This window comes from Trachurus trachurus, assembly GCF_905171665.1.
Source record: "Trachurus trachurus genome assembly, chromosome: 9".
Lineage (NCBI taxonomy): Eukaryota > Metazoa > Chordata > Actinopteri > Carangiformes > Carangidae > Trachurus > Trachurus trachurus.
This window is the reverse complement of record NC_139895.1, coordinates 26,559,165-26,577,677: the sequence shown is the minus strand read 5'-3', so window position 1 is coordinate 26,577,677 and position 18,513 is coordinate 26,559,165. Positions and strand designations below refer to the sequence as shown.

The 18,513-nt window shown below is 42.4% G+C and overlaps 1 protein-coding gene across 1 annotated transcript; it reads right to left on the bottom strand.

Moving 5' to 3' along the window:
* Window positions 1–47: 47 nt before the first annotated feature.
* On the bottom strand, window positions 48–18,307 carry LOC310991115 (dynamin-1-like protein). The gene is made up of 19 exons (XM_083978698.1): window positions 18,154–18,307; window positions 17,450–17,576; window positions 17,082–17,223; window positions 16,504–16,550; window positions 16,336–16,407; window positions 16,154–16,240; window positions 15,809–15,971; window positions 15,118–15,238; window positions 14,637–14,975; window positions 14,114–14,234; window positions 13,844–13,999; window positions 13,647–13,736; window positions 13,435–13,533; window positions 13,117–13,233; window positions 12,919–13,028; window positions 12,632–12,791; window positions 12,383–12,498; window positions 4,186–4,284; window positions 48–74 (listed from the first exon to the last, which is right to left on the bottom strand). Exons 2-17 carry the CDS (start codon window positions 17,549–17,551, stop codon window positions 12,442–12,444), a joined length of 1,983 nt encoding a protein of 660 aa, XP_083834824.1. The 5' UTR covers window positions 17,552–17,576; window positions 18,154–18,307; the 3' UTR covers window positions 48–74; window positions 4,186–4,284; window positions 12,383–12,441.
* Between the last annotated feature and the right edge of the window lie 206 nt (window positions 18,308–18,513).

Here is an 18,513-nt window from a genome sequence, read left to right as displayed (position 1 = left end):
CGCCCCCACCTCCTCCTCACCTCCCCAGCTGGTTTGAAACAGCAGCGGCTCATCCTCCACCTCCATGCTGGCACCTGTCAGGGACACATCACACCACTTCATCATCACTCACTTAAAAGTATCACCCCTCTCTCTCTCTCTCTCTCTCTCTCTCCTTGAGCAGGTGAACAGAAGCACGCGATGGATGTTTGAACGGCCAGCAGCTGACATAAGCATCTGGCAAAATGAAGGACAAGGTAACTTCCAAAGTTTTTGCTCAGCGAGCAAGGACTCGAGAATTAAGTCAATCCTGAAGCAGCTGTCGACGAGGGGCTTCCAGTGGCAGCTCAGCTCACATGGAGGAAATTAGAAGGGGGGTGGGGGCCTTTTTTCGCCCAAGGGCTTACAAGAGAAAAACGGTTTGCCGGGTCCTGCTTTAAGATGCCGATCACAAGAGCTTGAGGGTGAGACAGACTAGAAGCTGATTCAAAATTCTCCTCTCCATCAGCAAGCACGAGCCGTTATCACTCAGAGTGAGTCTCCTCGTGGCTTTCTACATATCAGCACTCGACGTAGCCGTGTCTGCTCAGCAGCAAAGTAAATCACCCCACTTCTCTAATTACTGACAAGAGGAGTGAGTGAGATATTAGACAGAGTTGTGGAATAAGAGAGGGTTTATCTCCTGTGATGGGCACCCTTTGACTAATAGTGTCAATGGGTGTCACATTCCTCTACACACAGTATACTGCAGACAGTTTGCATTCAAGTGGCAGCGAGCCTGCTAACTGCAGCAATTTATCTGTTCTCTTTAGAACAAGGTCAGCCAGGTAAGACAAAAGATAGCTGCGCTCAGCTCTGTAGCTGAAGCGAAAATCCATCATGAAAGAGAATTCATAAATTATACCGTTTAATCAATATTTGTAAAAATGATTAAGGTTGCAGGAGTAGGAAAGCAGAGGAGAAGGACTCTAGAGAGAGGGACCCTGAAGCTACAAATGAACTGGGGGCCTTGTTGATTTATGAGATTTTTGTTTGTGCTTTTGCACCTGAATAAACTTTATTTCATGAAACGTGTTAAAGCAGAAAATTTGCTCATCTCAGCTGCAGAGAATCACCTCATGTGCGGTCACTGCGCCCACAAAGTCATTCTCCATTTCACTGATAATGGAGCGGCTCATGGATGTGTTTCATGGTCACATCATTAACAGCCTAAACTCTACAGTGTCTCACTTTCTCAGAGACCGTTTTTAATGTCCACAGGACTTATATATGCTAATCCAGTTTTATGCTGGATTTTCTTTCCTTTAATAAAAGAGATGAAGCTGGTTGAGCTGAAAACCGGGAACTCCACACTGTGTCTAATATTCTGTGAAAGGGAGGCCGATTTTTAATCTGCACTACACTTGGGTTTATTAATTACCATGTCATCTGACTGCACAGACAAGGACACCAGTGCACCTTTTAAAGGGAGATCGGCTTGACCAGCATCTGCCCACGCAGTGTGAATGTGAACTTTCTGCTCTTTTGGAGGACAAATTCATTAATGCTGTTGCGAAAATGTGAAGAGAGAGAGCACAATATACAATCTCAACAAAATCATCTAATTATTTTTGGTCTGCCTTTGAATTACAGTGCTGTCCCTCTCTGAAATAACAAGGGGAATCATTTGTTCCAATTTGCAGGCATCGTTTGAAGAGTATTGCAGGTTATCTTTACCCATCACAGGCCTGTTATTTAAAATGAGCACTATTATGTTGCTCTCCATAATGCTGTAATGCAAGTCGCCTTTCTTCTTGACAAATATTTGTGTCGAAGCAGCATGACCAATTATGTGACCAATCTTTAAGAAATGTGTGCGATATAATCATGCATTTAACGGAAATGGAAACTCAGCTGCTAATTTTGGTAATTAGATCATTGTAATCCTGTTACATTTCATCCAGGCTTCTCCAGCTTGTTTTGATGATGGCACTCTCATCAACAGAAGATGAGAGGAGGCATGCAGACAGGCATGGAAATATGACGAGAGGAGAGAAGTGGAGGGAAAGAATTCAAGAAAAAGCCTGAACGACTGAAGACACACGCCAGAGCCGTCAGCCTTCAAACAAACGACCAGCACCTTAAACATCTGTGAAAAGAAAAATTGTGCTGTTTAATATTCATAGAAGAAAATCTAAATGAGAGGGCTATCAGCACATCTCCACAGCTTAATTTCTGTGTCTATTTCAACATCAAAACAGGCTGATTACTGGTGCAGAACTCATTAGAGACTGACAACTGACAGGCACAGTGCTTTAAAGACACTGAGGCAGAGCTCTGTTCTTCATGCTACACCTCTATTCACCTACTGTGTACTTTGCAACAGACAGCACACAGGTACAGCGGAGGAGAGATAACCACAGTGATGCACGGCCTCAGGGACACATCCTCTTCTCTCGTCTTGATGAGTCTGACGCTTCTTCGCCTCCAAGAACATTGCACCCCATGTACAGTAATTATGAGCGGTCTACATCTGCAAAGCACTGCGAGCGGTGCAGCGCCTGGTATAACTAATGTGTTTACAAGCTGCCAGAATTGTTCAACACTGCTATTTTTCTGCAAAGATTAGGAGAACACAGTGCATTTAAACCCTGCGCAGGTGTGGATTAAAAATAGAGTGTAATTTGGCATCGTGCTTTCTGTATAAATTGGAATAAAATCTGTCTCCCATATGGCTCAGTCTGTATTAAAGGTATGCCTTTCTTAACAGCGAGGCTGTGTGTGTCTTTTGTCTGTAACGTAGTTTTTTGGACTCAAAGTTGAAAAAGAAAAATGCACTGAGAGCCTGATACAAACCATCAAAGAAAAATCTATTTTGCAGGTTGTGAGGTATGAAATCTTGCATTAATCGCTTGAAAAGATGAACCTGCTCTTGTTTTATGGATTCTGTGTGACTGCGTATTGAATAACCTTGGAATTTGTAGTCGCTTTCAATTTATTATTTTTCTTCAAAACAAGTGCAGCCCAGGTGGTCATGCCACACCTGCCTGCTCGTTATTTGTTGGACTGTGTTGTGCAGCACAGAGCTGTGTTCTGAGCCGTCTCATGTGCCCTGTTCAGCGATTTGTGGGCAAATAGGAGGGTGTATTGTAAACTCAGCTGGACAGAATTTCCCTCTTTGTGTTTTTTTCTCCAATAAATACGCAGGTAAGACGAGTGTCAGCGTTTTTACCCTCCACTACATTTCAGGATTGTGCCAGGTAGGTGAAGTGGGAGCTCTGAGCAATCCCAGCATGCTGTGAGCCTGAACCCCTCACCTTTCATCATCTCTCTCGACCCTCCTTTCTCTCTCTATCCCTCCATCTCCTGCCCTTTCTCTCACATCAATCTTGCCGCTTTTCCTCGGCATCTCCGTCTTGTTCGCAAAGGTGAGAAATTTGTAACCTTCATTACTGACAGCAGCTAAAAATAACCCCCAACCCCCCCACCCCTCCATTCTCCTCAGTTTATCTAGTCTCCATCTCATCCAATATGGATATCACATGCTGCCTCTTGCCCCACACATATTCAGCCTGGTGTAAACTCCGGCAGCATACTAGCTCATTTGAAGGGGCATTGATTTCACCACTACTGCTCTATGAATATATTCCTTATGCATGAGCGCCCGGCAGTGTGTTTATAGCAGACGTGCCTTCTATTCTTCACGCACTGTGAAGCTGGAGTCCTCGGTTTGAGTCAAACTCTCGAGATCCATTTGCGCCCAGCAACATTTTTAATTTTCTTATTGTAGATGAATTTCTACTCAGACCGAAGGGACGCGCAAACCTCTCTCCTCTCTGTGCACGCTGCCTGAAGCATCCTGGGGATATTCCGTGCAATTTCTCTCACTCTGCCGAACAAGAATGGAATAAACAAGCCTCACACTATGCTGAAGGTAGTTTCTCTCTGGCCGTGTAATACAGAGTGTGAAAACAGTCAATCAAACAGATAATGAAGCCTGTTTTCCAAAACTTATCTGCTTCAGAGTTACTCTGGAACAATGCTTGCTCCCGAGGCTCCCTGCAAGCACACTGGATGAGCTCTTATTGATTCAAAAACAATTTCTCGACTTTCCTGTCTTTTCTATATAATACAGACAACAATCATTAATCTTTGTTACAATACATGTAATTAGGCAAAAAACAAAATATCAAAGCAAAAAGGCTGCAAAATTGAGGGGAGACTTACCTGCGGCTGATTAGACAATTACAGGTGGAGATTTCAGGCCTACTGGGTCCACTTGTAATGTGCTGAACTTGTGCTCTGCAATTTCATCTCCTCCAAGCTCTGGTGTGGGGAAAAAAATCATTTACTGCTTTATTGTCATACTTAATAACTCATCAGGAGAAAGAGACACCAAGGGACTCCTCACAAGAGGACACACAAAAAATCAACCCCCCAGACACACTCTCTCCCTCTCTACTGGAATCCTCTAATCTCAGCAGTTAATAATGTGTTGTTTTCCTCTCCTTTTATGCTGCCTGGTCCTTTCTCTCCCGTGCTCCCTCCCCTCCTCTCTTACCCGGTTGTCCAGGCGACAGAGTCAGTGAGAGACATTTCTTCCCAGAAGCTCCTCTCTCCCTCTCTCTCTCCCATGGCTTTGTTCAGCCTGCTCTGCTGACTGGCTCACCGGCGGAGGAGAGATGAGGAGGGGAGTGCAGCCCCAAACCTCACGCGCACCTCTGATGGAAAGCGAGAAAGCATAAAGGGATTTTATAAATGAGTCAAAGCGTGTCCTAGGGTGGCTCCACTTTAATTCAGCTACTTCTATGAAAGCAGAACGATGCAGTTTGTCACGATGCTGCCGTCGAGCCCCCTCCCACCCTGTCAGAGTTGGTATGGTCTAGTCTAGTCTCAGTTGGTGGGGAGGTGGGGTGTGTTATAAGAGGGTGATCAGAATAACTGGCTACACTGTGAGACCAAGTGCAGGCAATTTAAAATAATCACTTGAAGTAAGAGTTTATTATCTTGTGGTTCATTTTCATTTTGGAGCTCGGTGCCTCCATCTGCTCTCTGCTGTACATGCGGTTTGAGTCCTGTGTGTACCGCACCGCTAATAGTGGGGTTGATTTGACTTGTCATGTTTGCCTCCTGGTGCCAATAGTCCTTTCTCCTGAGCTGTAGGGCCTTCACTCACTCTCATCTAACATTTATGACAGACACTCTATTCGTACTAGCACATTCAACTCATCCATCACCTCACTTCTCAGCCTCTGTTCAGGTTTAACTTGGATTGCCCTGACATCAAAAGGCAATAATCCATCATCTAAATGGGAGAGGATCGCTCTGAAGTGAAATTTCACTTCATGTAGCTGGTGCAGAGAAGAGTCAAACATCTAGGAAACAAGGTTTTGGAAACACCGCAAGCATGTGTGTGGCGCTGGCACCCATCAGCACACTTTGTCTTTATCCCATCGGTGCTGCTGCGATAGACCCATCTGAACAAACAGACTTCTTTTAGTCACTTGAGATCAATAAAGTGAAGAGAGAAGCAGTGTGGGTATAATCACATCTATTCTTGCAGCACAGTGGGAGACAAACAAACAGATCTAATGAAAAATGATCAATTGTTAGCACTGCATGTCATCAATAACACCAAGGCAAAATCTGTACAGTGTCCTCTGTTAAGATTTAATGAGTCCCTCCAATCTGAACAGACTTCATTCGGTAAACATATATCACACATATTGGCAGGCAAGAACTCAGAGGCAGTTGACACATGATAACAATATACATTTAAATAATACAAGATATACACAAACCAGTCATTCATATAGCCACACATGCATACTGAACACACACATGCAAAGGGTTTTCAGGAACAGACAGGCTGACTGGATGTTGCATTCGCTCACAATCACACAGAGTTACTGTTTGATAGGGCCGTTAAGGCAGGTCTTACTGAAAAACCTAATTGTTAGATCTATTTCTTTAGGCTAATGGAAAAGATTTATATACTTGGGAAAGAATCTATTTGAGCGTCAATCTATGTTAGAATCAGCAGATGGAAAAAAAGATGGATAATTTTACGCAACAAACATTATTACACAATTGAATAGCTCTGTCTAACTTGAGAAGAAAGTTCACAGTTTGCAACTAAAATGATGATGCGGGTATAAGCGTGCTGAGTCTCCTGCAGGCAGTAAGTCTGTATGTTTGGAGGGTTTACTAATGTAGAACAAGCTTATGGAAAACCGGTGGGCCATTCTTATGGGGAAGCTACAGAACATTTAAACCATCTAACCTCATTATCTCACCACATTATCTCCTGACATGTAAAAAAAAAATGAATTTAAGAATTCACTTATCTACTGTATGCACTATATACTATAGCTGCCTGCATTTATGTAGGTGTCTTCTAAAAACCTCACGTAAACAGCTAACATTAAATGCACAGATATGTAAATGTAATCCTGAAAATTAAGCTTATGTTGATTTTCACTGCAGAGCTACAAAAACAAATTTCCATTCATTCTGTAATTTCTGCAAACAACCATGTGTGACTGCAGTATTGCACAGCAGTCAGCATGGGATGAGTTTGATTTCTGTTTAATTTCTATCTCTGGCGAAGGATCCAGGGAAGGGGATTAAAGTTGGAACATGTCTTATCTCACAAAGTTTTTAGCACCTGTTGAAGGGGCTCAGAGGAAGCCCAGCTTTTGGACAGTGTGGAACTATACAGTGTGTGAACACATATAGGTCAGAGAACAACTTAAGTACTCCATTTATAATTTACATTTCACATTTACAGCAACAATCATACGACCCGACAAACATTTTGTCACAAAAAAATGATGCATAAAAAGTTTGTTTGCAGCTGTATCCTTCACATTTCAACCTTGAAACTACACTTTCGGCCTGAGTGTTAAATGAATTTCCATCACTACGCCACGTTCACAGTGAAAAGCAACAGCCCCAATGTACTGCTTCAGATCTAAATGTGCTATGGTCATTGGTCCATGAGAAAAGAGAAGTACTAAGGAAGGACAGTGCACGCACATCCAAGACAGTGCAGGCAGGTGCAGGACAAAAACTGACAAGTAGAAAAAACAAACGATGTCCGCACAACTGCTATAATCGAGCTCCCAAGAATTTATTATAAGGACAACGTTTCGACCACTTGGGTCTTCATCAGGTCATCTGATGTGTAGGGGGGTGGGGCACATAAATAGGGGGAGGATGCCAGTAATTAGTATCACCTGTTGCCCTCCCAGCATAATCAAAGTAATTACATCAACTCATGTTTACATAACAATCCATATACAGGTCACTGTTCAAAATATCAGGCCTGAAACAATCAAAAGACAAATCATGGATTGTGTACATCGAAAATCCGTGCAATTACAAAACACATAATGAAATGAGACCCACATATAGTCTACACAACCACAATATTATCAGATACTAAACACGAGGCAATCAGTAACAAGAGATACAGAAAATATATGTACGCTAATATAGAGAAGATCAATAGAAAAAATATATATGTAGAAAGATATAGAAAAATATATATTTTATAAAAAAATATATATTTTATAAAAAACTATTTCGACATTATAGAAGAACAGTTACAGTAATCAAAATGTTACCAGAGAATAGCTATCAAAACCCATTCAAAGGAATGGTTTAATGTCAAACTCTTCGTTTAAGCCATTAGGCGACAGAGTATTTAAAGCATAGATGTGATAAGCCTCTCGTTGCAGAAGCAAGCGCTCGTGGTTGCCACCTCTGGGTGGTTTCTCCACTCGTTCGATGCCCACATAACGAAGAGAACTAATGTTGTGGCCAGCTTTTTTGAAATGAGCTGCCACTGGGTTGCGCTCATCCCCACATCTGATATTACTTCTATGCTCACTAATGCGGGTACGTAGGGGTCTGTTGGATTTCCCCACATATGATAACCCGCAGGGACATTTGATTATATAAACAATAAATGGCGTGTTACATGTTATAACCCCACGGATTTTTATTTGTTTACCCGTGTGGGGATGTGTATAAGTTTTACATTTATTAGTGTACCCACATTGAGCACACTTGCCACACTTATAATTGCCTTCAGGGATATCATTTAAGAATGTATGTTTACTTAATGGTGTATAAGACCTCACAAGTTGATCCCTGAGGATAGGTGGGCGCTTGAAAACCACAGTAGGGGGGTCCTTGAAGACCGTCTTAAGTTTTGGGTCTGTCTCAATTACATGCCAATGCTTTCGAATAATTTTTTTCAATTCAAACCCCATGGGCGAATATCTGGTAACACAAAAAATAGAATCACCTTTGTTCATTTTCGTTTTAGAAACAAGACATTCTTCTTGTGTGGTTGAGCTAAAACGTTCGACAGCAGTGTCCACCCACTCTTTCTTGTAACCTCTCTCAAGAAATCTATTAGACAAAACAGAGACTTGATTTTTGTAAGAATCTTCAGTGCTGCAGATTCTCCTTGCACGATGAAATTGGCTGATGGGTAGGCTTTTAACAAGGTGCGTAGGGTGGAAGCTATCACCTCTGAGCAAAGTATTCCTATCAGTGGGCTTACGATATAGATCTGTGTTTAACAAATTGCCATCTTTTGTAATTTGGACATCCAAAAAATGAATTTGTGTAGGATCAAAGTCAATACTAAATTTCAGATGCTGGCTAATGGAATTTATATACTGATGAAACAGTTGTAAAGATTCAGAAGTGCCTGTCCAAATTATGAACAGGTCATCAATATATCGTTGGTACATGAAAATATGGTGATAATATGGGTTATTGTGCGAGTTCAAAATGAACTCGTTTTCAAAATAACCCATATATAGATTTGCGTAGTTAGGGGCCATGTTACTGCCCATCGCTGTACCATTAATCTGTAAATAATATTCATTTTTAAACAAAAAATAATTAGTGGTTAATACCAACTCAGTCAGATCACTGATACACGCAGCACTGGGTTTAATGGTAGGTGCCCGCTGATTTAGAAAAAAATTGACAGCCTCAATACCTCCTTTATGAGGGATGTTGGTGTAGAGACTTGTAACATCAAGCGTGACAAGGAGAGATTCTGTAGCAGGTAAATCAATAGATTTCAATTTACCGATGAAATCATTAGTATCTCTGATATACGACGTGAGGGAGGAAACAAATGGTTTTAAATGGTGATCAACAAAACAAGACACATTGTTAGTTAATGATCCTCTACTGCTGACTATAGGTCTACCAGGGAGAGGCGTGATCTGTGACTTGTGCACCTTAGGCAGAGTATATATGACTGGAGTCACAGGATGGTCATTCGTCATAAATTCAAAGTCGTTTTTACTCAATTCACCATTATCAAACCAAAAACACAATTTTTCATGTACAAGAGTTTTAAATTGACCAGTGGGATCAGAATGTAGTTTTTTATAAAAAGTATCATCACTTAATTGTTTCCTAATCTCCATGTCAACATCTGTCAGGTTCTGAATAATAATCGCACCGCCTTTATCTGCCGGGCGGACTACTAACGAGGCATCATCGCGAAGTGACACTAGAGCCTCTCTTTCAGAGCGTGACATGTTATTAAACACCTTGTACTCTTTCTTATTCTTAAGGGCAGATTGTACATCATGCTCAACCAATCGACAATAAGTATCCAGGGATGCGTTTCTGTATCTTGGAGGAATATATGTCGACTTTTTTCTGAACGGAGTGATAGGTCTTCCCATGTTCGAAGCAGTGGTGGGAGGAGACCCCGGTTCATTCATAATTTCAGCCTCATTCACAACAATTTTCTCCGGAGATGCCGGTAGAGATAAGAAAGAGTACAAGGTGTTTAATAACATGTCACGCTCTGAAAGAGAGGCTCTAGTGTCACTTCGCGATGATGCCTCGTTAGTAGTCCGCCCGGCAGATAAAGGCGGTGCGATTATTATTCAGAACCTGACAGATGTTGACATGGAGATTAGGAAACAATTAAGTGATGATACTTTTTATAAAAAACTACATTCTGATCCCACTGGTCAATTTAAAACTCTTGTACATGAAAAATTGTGTTTTTGGTTTGATAATGGTGAATTGAGTAAAAACGACTTTGAATTTATGACGAATGACCATCCTGTGACTCCAGTCATATATACTCTGCCTAAGGTGCACAAGTCACAGATCACGCCTCTCCCTGGTAGACCTATAGTCAGCAGTAGAGGATCATTAACTAACAATGTGTCTTGTTTTGTTGATCACCATTTAAAACCATTTGTTTCCTCCCTCACGTCGTATATCAGAGATACTAATGATTTCATCGGTAAATTGAAATCTATTGATTTACCTGCTACAGAATCTCTCCTTGTCACGCTTGATGTTACAAGTCTCTACACCAACATCCCTCATAAAGGAGGTATTGAGGCTGTCAATTTTTTTCTAAATCAGCGGGCACCTACCATTAAACCCAGTGCTGCGTGTATCAGTGATCTGACTGAGTTGGTATTAACCACTAATTATTTTTTGTTTAAAAATGAATATTATTTACAGATTAATGGTACAGCGATGGGCAGTAACATGGCCCCTAACTACGCAAATCTATATATGGGTTATTTTGAAAACGAGTTCATTTTGAACTCGCACAATAACCCATATTATCACCATATTTTCATGTACCAACGATATATTGATGACCTGTTCATAATTTGGACAGGCACTTCTGAATCTTTACAACTGTTTCATCAGTATATAAATTCCATTAGCCAGCATCTGAAATTTAGTATTGACTTTGATCCTACACAAATTCATTTTTTGGATGTCCAAATTACAAAAGATGGCAATTTGTTAAACACAGATCTATATCGTAAGCCCACTGATAGGAATACTTTGCTCAGAGGTGATAGCTTCCACCCTACGCACCTTGTTAAAAGCCTACCCATCAGCCAATTTCATCGTGCAAGGAGAATCTGCAGCACTGAAGATGCTTACAAAAATCAAGTCTCTGTTTTGTCTAATAGATTTCTTGAGAGAGGTTACAAGAAAGAGTGGGTGGACACTGCTGTCGAACGTTTTAGCTCAACCACACAAGAAGAATGTCTTGTTTCTAAAACGAAAATGAACAAAGGTGATTCTATTTTTTGTGTTACCAGATATTCGCCCATGGGGTTTGAATTGAAAAAAATTATTCGAAAGCATTGGCATGTAATTGAGACAGACCCAAAACTTAAGACGGTCTTCAAGGACCCCCCTACTGTGGTTTTCAAGCGCCCACCTATCCTCAGGGATCAACTTGTGAGGTCTTATACACCATTAAGTAAACATACATTCTTAAATGATATCCCTGAAGGCAATTATAAGTGTGGCAAGTGTGCTCAATGTGGGTACACTAATAAATGTAAAACTTATACACATCCCCACACGGGTAAACAAATAAAAATCCGTGGGGTTATAACATGTAACACGCCATTTATTGTTTATATAATCAAATGTCCCTGCGGGTTATCATATGTGGGGAAATCCAACAGACCCCTACGTACCCGCATTAGTGAGCATAGAAGTAATATCAGATGTGGGGATGAGCGCAACCCAGTGGCAGCTCATTTCAAAAAAGCTGGCCACAACATTAGTTCTCTTCGTTATGTGGGCATCGAACGAGTGGAGAAACCACCCAGAGGTGGCAACCACGAGCGCTTGCTTCTGCAACGAGAGGCTTATCACATCTATGCTTTAAATACTCTGTCGCCTAATGGCTTAAACGAAGAGTTTGACATTAAACCATTCCTTTGAATGGGTTTTGATAGCTATTCTCTGGTAACATTTTGATTACTGTAACTGTTCTTCTATAATGTCGAAATAGTTTTTTATAAAATATATATTTTTTTATAAAATATATATTTTTCTATATCTTTCTACATATATATTTTTTCTATTGATCTTCTCTATATTAGCGTACATATATTTTCTGTATCTCTTGTTACTGATTGCCTCGTGTTTAGTATCTGATAATATTGTGGTTGTGTAGACTATATGTGGGTCTCATTTCATTATGTGTTTTGTAATTGCACGGATTTTCGATGTACACAATCCATGATTTGTCTTTTGATTGTTTCAGGCCTGATATTTTGAACAGTGACCTGTATATGGATTGTTATGTAAACATGAGTTGATGTAATTACTTTGATTATGCTGGGAGGGCAACAGGTGATACTAATTACTGGCATCCTCCCCCTATTTATGTGCCCCACCCCCCTACACATCAGATGACCTGATGAAGACCCAAGTGGTCGAAACGTTGTCCTTATAATAAATTCTTGGGAGCTCGATTATAGCAGTTGTGCGGACATCGTTTGTTTTTTCAAAAGAGAAGTACTGCCACGCATTTAGACACACATACGCACTAACGCACGCACACACACACACACACACACACACTGTACTGTAAACTCACATACACTCTCATACTCTCAAAGCTGTCCTTTGACAAGGGAATTTGTTCGTGTCCTCTGGCTACCACAGATGAGTCTCTCGGATCTCGGAGATGATGTTGCTGGCTTTTTTGAGTGCCTGAGAGAGAAATAAGTGAAGATGGTAGTTATATCCTTTGCCCTAAATTAGCAGATAAAAGAAAACGAGAAAGTACTTGCTGTTCTCGATGCTCAGAACCTACTCAGAGAACAAAAGTGTCAGCCAATTTTACCTCGAGCATTTGAGCAACCTCGGTCCGCTGCTGTGCCGTGTCCTGTGACTCAATGAGCAGCTCCCGCAGCAGTGGCTGTTTATAAAGCTGACCCACCAGCTCACTCTGCAGATGCTCTTTCACAAAGTTCACCAGGAAGTGCATCACTGTCTTGGGCACACTGCGGACAGACAGCCCCGAGTTAGAAAATCAGCATCAATAACAACAACTGAGCTCATGAGTGGAAATAGTAGGGGAAATAGGGGGGGGGCGAGCCCCAAGGAGCTCTGGATTTGTTCCAGTCAAACCTGTCTTGGATCGTTTTGCGGACGATGAGGAAGTAGCACTTGATGAGGCGCTGGATGACCTCACAGTCCCTCTGCTCCCTCGTACTCAGCTTGCGGGATGCAGGCACTGCCTGGCAAAAAGAGGCAAAGCAAAATGTTGACAGTCCACAATGTATTCACTACTAAGTGTTTTGTCCCACTGCTAATCCCACCACTCACTGTGTCGAGGAGGTTAATGGCCTGGCCTTTGCTGGGGCTGCCAAAGCCTGCAGGCGGGGCTCTTTCTTCCGTAACCTTCTCGTTCTTCCAGCGCTTTCCTCCATCAAGGGCTTCTGCCTGACAGCGAGAAATCGGTATGAGTCAGAGGGTCAAAGCAATTTTGTCTGTGCCTGGAATTCCACTACAAACTACGAGATGGATTATAATGTTTGGATGTGAAACCTAGTGGTTAGGGCTTTACAGAACACCTCTTCAGCTGTTTACTCTAGAACAATAAATGATCAATGCAAGAAGCTGCTGTAAGGGACAAATAACTACCTGCTGACTGTTGACAGATGCCGAGACCTGCGCAGCGTCTGTGAAGTCAGGATGCTTTGTGTTGATGTAGGCGAGCTCTATTGCTATTAAACTGTGTACCTAAAGGGAAAAAAGCAGGCAAAAAAATGCCCAAATTCCCAGAGTTAATATGACTTGAATGTTGGTTATTATTAAAGAGCTTGAAAGATCATCTTAGCCAAGCTGTGAATTACCATTTCATTAGTAACTGGTAGGCGCTTCCTTAGTAATCCAGTCACTACTTCCACAATGGAGTCATGCAGTTTAGGAAATCGCAGAAGCTCCTTGCAAAGAAAAAGAAATACGTTTTAACATGGTGCTGTCATAATTATTGCAGTGCCGTTTTAGGAATGTATTCATGTGTGAAGCACATCACCGCCTCTCGGCTAACCTGTGTGCTGTAGGAGGAGCAGTGTTGGATGATCCTCTGCAGCTCCTCGTGAACAAGCTCCACACAGCGAAGGCTGGGATCCTCCAGCCGCTTAATTTGCCGCTTCACCAGCAACTCAAAGGACACCTCAGGCACAAAAAGTGCTGGCCGTGGACCCTGCGGGGCAAATCACACCAGCTTTACTATTCACCTACTAGTCCTCTAAACAAGAGAGCTTGACCAGAATTTGGATGAAACAAATTACAATAATAGAAGTCAGGAGAAGTTTACCGTAGCATTGCGGATGGCAGTGAGGATGTCGAGCTCAGTCAGTCCCCCAAGTGGGTCGATGGATTGCAAAGTGCGTCCAAAGGTCTCATGGAATATGTAACAGATCCGAGCGCCCCCACAGCTGCAGCAGAGATGGGTACAGCTGTCATATCAACGTTGTTTCTCAGTGCTGTGTGTCAGCAATGTTAATTGTGCCAAAATTGAACGCAGTCAACCAAAAAAAGGTCAATATTTGCTCCCTACATATTTCCATGAATTAATCGCCTTGTGGAGAGAGAGCTGTGGAGATGAAGGTGCCAAAAGAAGATGCTGATACCACTTTAATTTACGATTACATTATCCCAAGGACATTAGCCTCATGACATACATCGTGAACCGCTGTAAGTAAATGCTGAGTTGCAGAAGCGCAGCACAAGTACTAAATTAGACGACAGCCTGAGAAAATTAGAGACAACTCATTATGCCGTGCAACAAAGGCATTTACTATTTAAAGTTCCTGCTGCTGCAGAGGGGTCAAACTCACAGCTCTGAGGTTTGGATGTGCCTGCCTGTTCCCTCAATGGTGTTGCAGTAATCACTGGCAAATTTGGTGACAATCTGCAGGAGAGTGGCGCTGTGGTCCTCCACTGGCTGCCCATAGCTGTTGAGCCTCGCCTGGTACTGGGCACTCAGCACAGTCACTCGGGTTTTGAGATCAGGCAGGCAGTCCCGGATGTGGTGCATGAGAAGTCTGCTGAGAGTTTTGGCCAGGTACTGGGAGCCAGCGCGGGAGGCTAGCGAGGGGTAGTGGCGCTGCAGGAAGGTCTGCTCATCCCTCATTGAGTCCTCCAGGCTCTTCTGGGTATTGATGTCATGCTGGCTCCTATGAGGAACACCAATTAGAGAGTGTAGTAAGATCTTTAGGATTACAAGGGAATTAAAAAGATAAAACCTTACTTTATGATCAAAGAGAACTAGGATTTGACCACCAGGCATAAAAAAGGAGATTCACTATCGATTCACACCTGTTAACCACCCCGATGATCCCGAGCCTGACTGGGATGACTCGACCCAGAAGGACCTCCAGAGCATCTGTCCCAGCATCCATCAGGTCCAGCTTACTGACGACCAGCAGTGTTCGACGGCCTGACGGACAAACAGACACAGCATGAGATCATTCCCTTGCTTTTCTGGGGGACAGTAAACAAACCCCCTAGTTTAGTCATCATTTACTGTGACAGAGCCAACAGAGAATCTTACACTGGAACAGAAGAGAAGAGAAACAGGAAACAAGACTAAAGATAAGACAGAATTTGAGGCAAGCTGGGGAAAATATGGGCTCAGATACAGATATCCTGCTATTCATCAACTGTGCACAACAGGCATAACTAGGCCATACTGCCAACATCCCTGATAATTACCACAGGCAGATTCTCATTATTGATCAATCCACTCCTCAGAGTGCATCAGAGCAGAGTTGGATGGTAGCAACATTAATTTTCTAAGCAACTGTTAACTGCCCGGGTGCTGTTAATAATAAAGACTGACAAGTCCAATTGCCTGAAATGACTTCAGTATAATGTTTTCTTTCTGCACATTTAATAATTCAAAATGCACTTTACTTGAAGCATGTTACGCAATACACACCACTGGAGAGGCGAGAAAATTAAAATGAAATCTAAAGGAGTAGAAGAGTTTGTGTACAAAATGTCCTACCATCTGGATCAACCTCACGTGCCAATTTCAGTGCATCTGAGGTGGCCAAGTCAGAATTGGCAGGGGACACTGAGAGGATGAGGGAGTTTGGATTGGAGATGAAGGACAAGATCATCTCTTGCACTTGAGCCTCAATGTCCTCTGGCTGGTCCCCAACAGGAACCTGAGACAACAACGGTAAGTAGCCAATGTTATAGTCAGTGCAGCACAGATGTAATGCTTCTATGAATCTGTGATGATTAGAGATAAGGAATGTAAACAGCATTAATTATCATCTAGTGTCTCTGTGTTTGCAAACATGAAACAAATACAAAATAAACAACCCTGTCAAGTGGCTGAGTTTACCTTGGTAATTCCTGGTAAATCAACCAGAGTGAGATTGAGGACTTTGGGGGAGAAGATCTTCAAATATATTGGCTCAGGACTGATTCCCTAGGAAGGGGTGCAAAAAGAGGAAAGAATTCATGAATGCAGTGTAAAGCTAAATTCGAGGCATCACTAATTTTACACCAACGCCTTCTTCTCACTTTGTTGTCGCCTGAACTGCGATCAGTCTCTGCTTCAATTTCCCGACGGATCTCCTGAAAATCTGTGAAGGTCTGTCAAAAAAAGAAAATGGTGCATTAACTAAACACTGCACATAACACAGGACAAAGTGAGAAAACATGCCATTTGGATATCTTAGAAACAGTTACCTGGTTCTTGCAGTGCAGGAATGTACCCCATTCTTCAGCTTTGACACCTGAACAAACAAGAGGCAGTGTAAGTAATTTTACAGTGGCTGTGTCCACAATGTAGAACACCAATAAAATGAGGGTGTGGGGGGGAAATGAAGACTGAAAAGATTACAACATGAGTTATATCAAGCTGGACAAATGAAGATAAGAGCAAACAAAGAGTTCACAAAAGAAATGATTAGGCCAAACAAAGATGAGTCCATGCAGATCAAATATACAGAGACCTGGGTAGCTGATTTGGGCATTTTGTTTTACCCCATTTCCTGAAAAAGTAGCGAAGAAGAGGAGGAAGAAAGATTGAATGTTAGCACAGACAGACCAAGAGCAGCGAGCAGTTCAAACTGTGAGCGAAGTGCCATGCCTGGGTGCTAATCACACATCAGCTACTGCAAGCAGACATTGTGTCTCGACAGAAATAACAAACCTGCTGCCAGACTGTAATCTGCTGATATTCTGCAGATTCTAAAACTTGTTTAATATTAAGTTTAAAGCAACTTAATTGAACAGAAATAAGAAGACATGTTTGTGTTTGGTACCATTCTCAATCTTGAGTCTCTCCTGCAGGGGGGAAACATTAACAAGCTGCAACACCAGGGGTCGTCTTGTGACTATTCCCGATCCCCGAGGCAAGAAATCCCGTCCAACCAGGCTCTCCAACACAGAGCTCTTTCCACTGCTCTGTTGAGAAAAAATTAGACCAAGTCAGTGATGTTTACAACTCAGCTCTCATGCTGTCACATCCTAGGTTGCGTGCATTGCAAACACATGAACATTACATCCTCAATTTCCGATCCAATCAAAAACTCAAAGACTTTATAGTTTTAGTTAAGTTCAACACAGAGTTACACATGCCCAATTTCACAATGAAGCTTTTCTTGTGTGTGTTGTTGTTTCCTTGGCTGACCTGAGATCCAACCACGACTATCTGAGGCAGCTGTATGATCTCTGCACCCACTGTGAGAAAAACCTCCTGCAGCCGGTTGATGGTGGGGATCAGAGTTTCCATCCTTCCAGTAAAGCAGGCACACTCACTGAATTGACAGAACAAAACAAACAGGAATGGAGAGAATGAGGAGAAGGTAAAGAGAAGTAAATCACATGATACTGAACCACTATGAAACAAGAACAACACTATAGAGAAGTAAGGCTGTCTAAACACAATGATATTTTCTAAAAACCCAATGGGGGTGAAGTTGGCTGCGAGCTACGCTGATGAAAATATGACTCTGAGTTGAGTAACTGTGGCTCCAGTTGACGAGTATAAAAAATAAATGAGGTAAAGTAATTCCCCGGGAGAAGACAGTAAGTTATTGCTTTGTCAAATGGGAAAGTGGTCCTGATGAGAGGGGGTGTAACGCCCAAGCATCGGTGAGGCGACCAGTGATGCTAATGTATGGGTCTCGGGTTGGAGATTGTCCATCAGCTACACTGACCCACCGTTAAGTTACATGGCAACAAATGATGTAGCGGCACAGGCCGAAATGCTCAGTATTATCAGATGTTATCCAGCTGTAGCTAGTTGGTAGAGGCAGGAAGTGAGTGGTGTGCTAGCTTTGTGCTAACACTAGCTAAGCGGCTTGAGCGACCGTGACTCCTCTGTGACCTTACCGACGTTCACCACAAAATATTCCTCCTTATCCGAAGTATCCGTCTCTCATACTCTGCAGACGAGCGGGCAAGCGTCAAAAATATCGCATTTTTAACCCGAATAGCGATCCAAAATTAGCAGCAAGAGATAGCCGTCAGTTTGCCACATAGGCGGTGCCCGCACTATTCTCCGTCCATCTGATTGGTTGTAAAATACGACTCGTCAGCGCCCTCGTCACCTGATTGGTCGACGCGTAAACGAGGCATTGTTTGGTCCCACCCCGTTGAGTCGCTCTTCTGGAAACCAACACCCCTCTTCAGTTCCCCATCTAGTAACCACATATACTTACTCATCATGGTTAACTAAATGAAAAAAAGAAA